Source organism: Trachymyrmex cornetzi, unplaced genomic scaffold, assembly GCF_001594075.2.
Source record: "Trachymyrmex cornetzi isolate Tcor2-1 unplaced genomic scaffold, Tcor1.1 scaffold719, whole genome shotgun sequence".
NCBI classification, from domain to species: domain Eukaryota; kingdom Metazoa; phylum Arthropoda; class Insecta; order Hymenoptera; family Formicidae; genus Trachymyrmex; species Trachymyrmex cornetzi.
The window spans coordinates 672849-683318 of NW_017300047.1; the positions used below are offsets into that span (position 1 = coordinate 672849).

Sequence of the window (10470 nt, forward strand, 5' to 3'; positions counted from 1 at the left end):
ACCGTTATACAATATATATGTAATATTTTTATACAATTTTATATGTAATATTTATATGTATAGATTTGTATATATCATTTCTTTCCGTTTTATATAATCGAAAATGTCTATATATTTGATTTTACATCTATGACAATACAAGGTTTGTTCTGGTGTCGCTGAGCTTTTTACATTAATGCCGAGTATACATTGAAGTGTAAGCAGTACTTAATAAAACAATAACGTTCATTTTCTGTAATCTTTATATTAGACCTTCAAATCTGCAAGATCTGATAATAAGCGGAAATGCGGATTTGGAAATTCATTAATTTGAATATTATTGTTTTAGTTTTTATAGGTTACGTATATTATAAGTATATAATAAAATTAATATTGTAGTATCAAGTAACATTTTCTATATAATTTTATATTGACATATTTTTTGAATTATCCTAAAAGTTGGATGCAATATTCAGTTTTGTAATTCATTACAGCTTGAAGTCATTTGAAGTTATATGTATAGATTCTCCTAAGATTTTTATTCTATTTAGTGTTACAAGTTTATCATATTAAATTATGTGTACTATCATCATCATTTTTAGTCAAGATTAGTTACAATGATTAGATTTCATTTTTCATTCTCGTGAATAGAACGAAATTTTTTCTTTATTTGAGGAATAATATTAAATTATAAGTCAGTTTAAGTGTGTAACGTTTAAAACTGTTTAACTGTTATGTTGATATTCGCATTTTTTATATTCCATCCTGCACTCTTGCACAATCAAATTCTGCACTGAACTTGTCGATGCAAGAGTAAATTCAGCCACAAAGAACGAACCTATTACAGGAACATTGTCTTCCATCTAATATTAAGGCTATCTCAAGATCAAGATTGTAAGGAAATGTGAATCAGTCTTCCTATTTAGATCAGTTTTATTAAATCTTGACAATCGAAACATATGTATGATACCAGTCATGGCATTCTGTACAAGTGTATTTGATAACATAAATTATACAGCATTAGAGATCTGTGTGAGATTATTCAAATGTGTAACTTACGTTAAATAAATAAGAGAAAGTTGACTTGCTGCATGTATATATATCTATATTGTGAAAAACTTTATTCTAAGTGTACCAGGTAAGCGGTAGCCGATCATCTTGCATTAAGATACAGCACTAAATTTTGCAATTCAACTTAATTCTGCTATTCAACTCCCTCTTAAGATCAGCTATACATGGATATATATAGATACAAATTAATATCATGATTAACGATGAACTGAAGATGTATACATATCCATATACAAATATATATATGTATGTATAATTTATATATGTAATAATTATATATAAATATATACATATATATTTGTATATTATTAAATAGTGCAAGGGCTAAGAGGAAATAAAATTCTCTGCGCACGTATATTAAAGTTCTCTTGAAGTTCATTGTATATGTTCACTTGATAGGAAGTGTTGAGAGAGGACATGTAAAAAATATATAAAATGTAGGAAATTGAATTATGGCGTATCATTGTATGCCTGTAAATTATGATATATTGTAGCTCAATTTACGGAAAAATTAGATGGTATTTTTAACAGCAAAAGACTAACATATTTCATTAAAATGTTATAAATTTTTAAATATTCTCTTTTATATTTATATAATTTCAAATTTTATTACATATATTATATATATATATATTGTGTATATGTAAATAATATATATATAATATATATTATATACATTATATATATATAAAAGAAAAATTTTTACATTTATTTGAAAATGGCGCCTGTTATGATAGAAAATGACTACAAGTACTATGTTGCATTGCACAAATTAATTACGAAAGAAATTGGAAATGTTTTCACATCAGAAAGTCTCTTTGTTAAACATTTTCTAAATTAGGACCATTCATCGCGATATCAAATGCAACTTGGAAATTTTTGCAGTGTCGATATGGCAATGTTTTTTTGTTTGAACACTTCTCACAACGGTATTGTAATTCGTAAAAATGTCGCAATTCCATTCAGGTCTATGATTTAAGGAAAATACGATTCACATGCGCTTTATACTTATATATGAAACTTAGATTTCACACGCCGTAGGATCCAACAATTCGTCCCAATTGATACTCCTCTGAAATACCTCCTGTTGCAACCATAGTTCATAATGTTGCTTAAACTCCTCCGTCAATTCCACATTTGCACCAAGCACGGACGTTACTGACGCGTCAACCGGTTCCATTTCCTCGTCTCTCGAAATATTTGAGTATCTTCGATTATTGAATTGATCAACACATGTACGTAGCTCGCATTCTTCAACTTGAAAATCCCACGGCCGTGCTTCTAAATCTATTTAATAATTCAGAGGCATTACAAATTTTTTATCAAGTTTTCATTAACACGAAGTATTAAATAAAGTATTTCAAATTTATTACCATTGCCGTACGCCCAGTCGTCGTTTAAGCGATGTCGGACCTTCGCATAAATGACACTAATAGTTTTCATATTTGTCTTTCTCCATTGCCGACCGAGATACTTTGTCTGCATTTTCAATAATTTTAAAACGTATAATTGCATCATTGCATGCCTGACTTTTAGCGTGCGTTTTAAAATAGGTGCTGATTTAAAAACAACTAACATCTGTAAACATAAAAATCAGATACATATTAATTTTCATAAATATAAATATGTATAAATATAAATATATTAAAAAAATTTTTGTTACTAATTATAAATTGACTTACCATTATTCTACTGTGTTTCCATTTGGTTAATTTGTTCAAAATTCTTAATAAATTGATACAAGAGAAAACATTTCTCCATGAAAAAGATTGACTATGACCAATCTCGAGACTTTCAGTAGTTAATTCAGGCTGATCACCAATGACACACATAGGAAAGTCCAAAATAGGAATACTGTTGCGATAAAAATTGACGATTACATTATGACACTCAGAAATTTAAATTACAATTGTATTTCTACTTACACATTCTTCGCTTCAATGTATGCTATGATGTTCTGATTTAAAAATTTCAATACAAGGGGTATGCAATTGGCAAATACTAAATGCTGCGACATAAATTCGAATTGATATACATGATTCAACTTGAAATGCTTGAGCAATAATAATAAAATTGCAGAAACGGCTTTAACAATAATCTCCTTATGGCGGTTAACATCGATTCCTAATTTCATTGATTGCAGCACCGTCATTCTAAAATCGTATTATAAATTAAGCATAATTACAATATACATATTTAAAAAATACACATATATATTTAACAGTTGTAATATCAATTAATTAAAAATTCAAATATAATGAATTACATTCATATTTTTTGTTTCTAAGATTTTATGTAAATTATTACGTTGCATCTATCATACTTACGGCATCTCCTCTGGCAACACATCAGCCAAGATATTAATACTATCTGTTTTAGCCTTGCTTGTCGGTGCAGCCGCAAGTAATATTTTTAATAAAGCGATCATATATTGTGGCAAATTTGGTAATATAGCCTGATAAAGAATTTCCGTTGGCGTTTGACGAAGCGGTGGTTCTAAAGTACTCATTGGGTTTCTTGCTATCTCTTCTTCTTTTCGTATTTGAGTTTCCGCTAGAGATGTGTACATATGCTAAAATATATTATAATATTAGACATTACGATAGTAAATTATGTTGCAATATTATCATAAATCAACAAAATATACCTTTTTAAGAGTAGTGACGCCTTCGTGAATTGGTTGGGGTAAACCCGCTAAACTCTCTCTATCTCCTTGCAATTTGTAACCGACAAACTTCATTCTGGCAACTTCAAGAAAGGTATCCACATCCTTTTGCCTCACTTTGGGCGTCCATGGCAAACCTGATAAATGAGATATTAGATATATTAATACTCGAATATAAGAAGTACAAAAAAGAAAACTAAAATATTACCTTTCCCTTTTATAAGCTGTGGAGTACCTGGCCTTAATTGTGATTGATTATTCTGATCTTCGTAATACGTTTGATTCCAACCGCCAGGTCCACCAGGACCCAGAAACACAATCAATTCACCATCTCCTTCATTTGCTGTGGTATTATTTGGAGGTTCCCCTCCTTCGTATTCCATACCTAAACCTGGATCATCTAAAGAGCTTTGTTTCATCAAACTCTGAAAAACATTTGATGATTAATATGTGTGGAAACATTAAAACAATCATATAAAATAATTTTCTATAATCGACGAATTACCCGTCGAAAAGGCCGATTATTCCTTTTCTGATTTTGCGTTTCTAATAAATCCGCCGCACTCATAGGCGGAGAGCTAGCTCTCATCAACCTGGCGACTTCGATAGTGTCTTCCTGTTGTGTATCGAGTCCTGCCTCCTCGCGATACTGTTTTTTCAATTCTCTGAGTGCGTCAATGCCGCCAAGAGAGACCAGAATCAACTTCCACAAAAGCAAAAGAACTTTTTTCATAGGAAAATGTGGTGCCGAACCACTGCAAAAACACGTTACCATACCAAGAAGTTTAACGATCAGCAATTCTTCTCCATATGGATTTACTGCAAAAAAATATAGTAATTTTAAAAAGACTAAATTCTTCTTTCTGATATTCATTAAAATATGCCATACAAACATAATGACGTACCAAGATCTTCTTTAAAAGCTTCAACATTGTCTTTATATTCACTGTGTTCGATATTTTTTAATTCCTCTCGCATAACTTCTGTTATAATGTACAAAACGGACAGAATGACTCTTAAATCTATCGAATCAGCGAGACTAACCGCTAGCTTTCTTATCGCTGAGGTAGCAGTTGTGCTATTTCTACAAAAATTATTTTGTACAATAGGAATTCAATCATTCTAATATCGTATACACATGTACAAAGAAACCTACTCAATCTCAATGTTTAGCAGTTCAACAAACGCTGGAAAAATGCCAGCTTCGTAGAGTAACATTACGTTTGTCCTAGTCCAGTCTTGCTGTTCCTTGTCAGACTGTACTTCAGCCCAACAACCCTGAGCTAAATAAAGAATACAACGCGCCGATTTCATTCTGAGTTGTTTATTGGAAACTTCCAGTTGATCCAGCAACTTGTAGATTACCGATCTCTGTTGTGATTTTGTCAAGTTTTGCCACCACGGTCGTAACTTGTACCATTCCATTTGATCCTCAAATGCCTGGAATTTGTAACAAGTCACACTCGATCCATTCTTGATAACTGTTAAAACAAAATTATACCTTGAGATTAAGCTGCAACTCATATTGCTCCGTATAGCTATACAATTCGGCGACTTCATTAGCATGTATATCAGTGTCGTCGTAAACAAACTCTAAATCTGTAGTTCTGTTGCTTTCCTGAAACAATAAAACAATAAGACGTACAAGTAAATATTTTAAAATAATATTAAGCAAATTGAATAATAAAAGCTGCTCAAGTCGTGCAATTTTTCTTTCTGTTGAATATGAATATTGTCTAATACTATCGAGTTAGCACAAATTTACTACAGAGTACTTTTATTTGAACATATAACAGTGTATGAACAATGGGAAAATAGCATATTTTTGTATTAGATATATCTATAAATATTATTTTTTGTTTTTATTTTATTATTATTTTAAGAACACACAATTAAATTAAAGAGTAAGACATTTTGTACACTTTGTTAATGCGTTTTGTTGTAAGATTTCAAGACAATTTATCGAAATTGACAATAAAAATCTATTCTTGAAATACTTGAAGAATTAGAACATATAAAATATATCTCAAAATACAAATCACATAGAAATATAAATAGAATTCTACCTTAAAGTCTATTTTAGACAATTCATATATAATTGATACTAAATTAAAGGATCAATAATTCTTATCAGAATTCTAAAGAGAATTCTATTTATGTCATATGCTATGTACCAAAGATATTTGAAGAACTAAAATACACAAATACACAAATTAAAATGAATAAAAATACACGGCATATAAAAGTTGATAGAATTCTGTCCTGAAATCTGACAGTGAATCACAGATCATTTAAAGTGTGCTCTATTTAATGTTTAGCCCGATCATGAAAGTCTTTCAGCTAGTGTTTGGATACTGGCGAGGGATAGGTTAGGACCATGGAGTAATCGCTGATCCGGTTCACCGTCGCGCTTTTACGTTATGCAAATTTCCCGAATGCTTTTCCAGGGTGGTCGTTCGACTCACGTCGTTGCTGGCCGCGCGCCGATTAAAGTAGACAGGACCCCCGTGAAGAGGATCACGCTTGCCGTTCCCATTCGCGTCCATCGCTACGTCGCACAACATTTCCCGTGACGGATGGTGTCGGCCGCGAGAATCTCGCCTCGGCCTCTCCTCAGATCATCTTCACGCCTACGCGAGAGAGACGCTCTCGATCCAGAACGATACCCGCATTACAAACCGAGAGTCCTTTGACATTTAACGTCGACAATCTCCCTCGAGCAGGGCGACACGGATTGACGGATTCCACATTCCACGGATTCCACCGCAGGCTGGAACTGTTTGTTTCCCCCGCTCACGTCACTCCCTAACCCCGATCTACGATCACGGTAATCAACTGGAAATACTAGAATATGGGATAAGCGCGACGCGATGTCGCGATCTCTGCTCGCGATCGGACGCGTTCGGGGATAATCGGTGGGACTTAACGTTTTCCCGCGAAACCTCTTGTGAAATTGCGAAATGTTCCAATTTGCAATAAAACGTAAATTATATTTATATGATGAACAAATGCTAATTGTTATTCAGCGATAATAATATCAGGATAATATTAAAAATACTTATATAACTTTAACTTTGCTAAATTTGATCATCTAATATTCTAATAGACCTATTTGTAGGCAAAAGGATATTTTTTATCCAAAGGAGAACAAGAAAATCAAAATAATATCAATTTGACGTTATATGCATTGATCGATTATTGAATTTATGTCATTTCAGTATGACATTTAGACTTTCTTGTTCTCTCCTTGGATAGGGAAAACTTTAAATAGGTTTTTATTAAAGTCTTTTTATCTTCAATAAAAAATAACTTTCTGAAATAAAACTGAAATAAAATTTAATTCAAGAGATTTATACTCTATTTATAGGTGATTCTCCCGCTTTATTTCTTTATTTTATATTCATTATTTTTTGAAGCCGTCGAAGGGTACATTTTTTTGCAGAAAATATGAAAACATATGAACAGTGCGAATAAAAAATATCTATAAGTCTCTCTTTCCAGCTGTATCACATTTCACATTTTCTACATTCAAAATAAATACATATCAAAGGATATAAAAAAGAAAATTTAATAAAAATATATAACTGAAAAAAATGCAAATATAATCTTCTATCATGCCAATTATTTTGGTTGCTACAATTTGAAAATGCAGCCTGCAACGTGCGAATCATTTTTCAAAAGATTTGAAAATTTTTCCAAATAATTTGTGTTCCGCTCAGGATTTTGTTCTTTAAATTTTGCATCGCATGCATGTATTTCACATGTGAACTAGTTTTCATCTAACAATAATAAAAAAGTTACAAGAGAGAAATAATGAAAAATTATACAAGGAAAATATATAAAAAGAATATACAAGAAGAGGGAAATATACATGATATACGAAAAAAAAGGGAAGAATACATTTTTTATATTCGAATTAGAAAATCTAACAATAAGTAATAAAAAGAAATAGGGAAAACTTATAAAGGAAACATATATAATAATGTGAGAATTATATTAAAAAAGTATATATATTAGAAAAATTATACCAGAATAAAAGTATATATTTTCTATTTCTATTAGAATTTGAGTAAATAATAGAAAAATTATATGAAAAATATAGGAAAAATTATAAGAAAAGTACACAATAAAAAGATATAAGAATGGAAATATATACTATGATATTACAAGAGAAAAGAGAAATATATTTTTTAGGACATTTCAGAGTAACACATAAAGGTATATTAAAACACATAACAAATCCAAATTGGCATAAACAAGCAAGATTGCGCTACTATCACATAGGCACAACTTTATTGAGCTTGTAACATTTAAATCTTGCATTTCTGAAATTGCATTCCTGCATTGATTCTGAAAACGCTCGATTGTATTCGTAATGAAACAAGATATACATTTAACACGAAACCCTACTAGATGAGGAACAAAATGCATTCAATGGATACATCCACAGTATGCTACTGGCACCCTTACCATGTTTAACCTAAAATTAATCTAAACAGGAAGATTTAACGAAGAATCAGCCCGTGGTCAACGTTCCCCGTACAAGTGTCATTCAAAACGTCAAACGCGACCATCGTCGACACGAGTCACATGTGAATTTAACGTTATCTGTCATAAGAACAAACGCGAGCATGGATATTCTTTCTCTCTTTACATCTACATTTCGCGAAACAAGAGAGAAATCTAAAACTCCTGAGATTGGACGTACCCACGTTTCAAATGGGACCTGTTTACTGGCGCCTCTCTGTGATAAAGCGTGCAGCAAGTTCAACTATGTAACTATGGATATTTCTGGCGGCAAAACTCCGCAAAACTACAGTCTTCGATTTTGTTCCGTATTGTGTACATGGTTCTATTCCTTAAATGTCTACAGATCATATATTATATCTAGACGAGACAGAATTCAAAATTGGGACATAAGATAAAAATGTCTTTAAAGACGTTATTGCAAGAATCATCTGAAAGGATGCGTTTAGCAAACTCAACAGTTGAGTGAGCGCTCGCTGTTATTGGTGTATTCTTTTAGATCGTCTAACCAGATTTTAGATCTAGAAGAATACATCGATAGTAGCGAGCGCTCACTCAACTGTTGAGAGTCCACTTAGCGCTTCAAACGCTACAGAGCATTTGTAGCACTGACATGACTGGTTCATTTGATGCTTCGGAACGTTCCCAGCAACTCTGATTACGTCATCAATACGTCATTGTTTTTGTTCCCACTTCGCTCCAACTGCGTCACCTCGAAACTTCGGGAGGTGGGTTGGCTGGAGCGTTCACGTAGCAATTGTAGCATTCGAAATAGTAATGGACCAATCGGAGCGTAGCGTTTGGAGCGTAACGTTCAGAGCATTTGGAAGAAGCAAGTGGACCGCAGCCATTATAGTGTTCTAGTAAGACATCTTTGGCTGCATTCAGCAGACTCAGGCTGCGGTCCACTTGCTTCTTCCAAATGCTCTGAACGTTACGCTCCAAACGCTACGCTCCGATTGGTCCATTACTATTTCGAATGCTACAATTGCTACGTGAACTCTCCAGTCAACCCACCTCCCTACGTGAGGCAGTTGGAGTGGGAGCAAAAACGATGACGTATTGATGACGTAATCAGAGTTGCTGGGAGCGTTCCGAAATATTAAATGGATCGGTTATGTCAGTGCTACAAATGCTCTGTAGCGTTTGAAGCGCTAAGTGGACCGCAGCCAATATAGGTATTCGCATCCGCCATTTTTAGTCCCTTCTCCACTCTTTGTTCTCTCTTCAGTCTTCTTTGTTTAGCGGCGGAGAGAAGAGAGAGAGAGCAAAGGATTGAGGAAAAGAATAAGAGAGTGAGAAAAGGATTAAGAATGGCGGATGCGAATACTCATATTATAGTGCCTTAGGGCCGGTTGTTCCACCTTTTGATAAATTTTACCTGTTGGGTGAGTAGCAAGATTACCCAATCACATGCGCAGATTACCAGATTTACCTTACAGGTAAAATTTACCAAAAAGTGGAACAACCGGCTCTTAGTCTTTCAATAAGGGACCCAAGACAGTCCAGAACTGATTCGGTTCTCCATGAAATATGATGTTAAATATAAAAATTTAAGTCAGCCCAACCTCAGATTTAAGGGATGAAACAATCCCTCAAAGTTAACGCTTATATTTGATTTCTATCGATTATCAGTGAAACGATGTACAGAAAAATATTTTTAAATAAACTTCTATGCAAAACATATCCAAAAACGCAACAGAAAGATAAAAAAAATGTTAATTAATGTTTAAACTGCGATTATTTATTACAGAAAGATGTACAAGCAATTCTAATATTTTAAACTTTAGATTTTGAATGAATATAATAATTACGAGAAAATCCTTGATAAAATTTGAAATTATCCTATACAAACTATGTATTCTCAATTTAAAAATTCAAATATAGTTTAATTTGATAAAAACAGGTAGACTCGCAAAAGCCTCTTTGATTTTTTGTCGGACAAACAGTCTGACAAGCCAATGTGGATGTTTGTGCACATGGAGGTATCAGATGGTAAAACGTCCACATTTGCATCCACTCTCTCAAAAGGCTTTTTTCTCGGCTAACTCGGTTTTTCTCTAGCTATAAATGAGAATCGAACGAGAGGAACATCTCGCGGCGCCGAGAGATCGAAAAGTTGCCGGCGACGTCGGACAGACGCGAAAGCTCGATATATCTCGAAATTCGAAATTTTGCGAATGCCGCAAGTTCCCCATCACTGGCTTCCATTTTGAAGAACTCCGGCG

General features: G+C 33.1%; 1 protein-coding gene across 1 annotated transcript; it reads right to left on the minus strand.

The window, feature by feature from the left end:
* Nucleotides 1-1775: 1775 nt before the first annotated feature.
* Strip (striatin interacting protein) lies at nt 1776-6524 on the minus strand. The gene is made up of 12 exons (XM_018517670.1): nt 6181-6524; nt 5217-5333; nt 4872-5155; nt 4621-4799; nt 4221-4534; nt 3924-4140; nt 3698-3852; nt 3378-3622; nt 2976-3203; nt 2733-2904; nt 2424-2628; nt 1776-2337 (listed from the first exon to the last, which is right to left on the minus strand). Exons 1-12 carry the CDS (start codon nt 6277-6279, stop codon nt 2072-2074), a joined length of 2481 nt encoding a protein of 826 aa, XP_018373172.1. The 5' UTR covers nt 6280-6524; the 3' UTR covers nt 1776-2071.
* Nucleotides 6525-10470: the final 3946 nt, after the last annotated feature.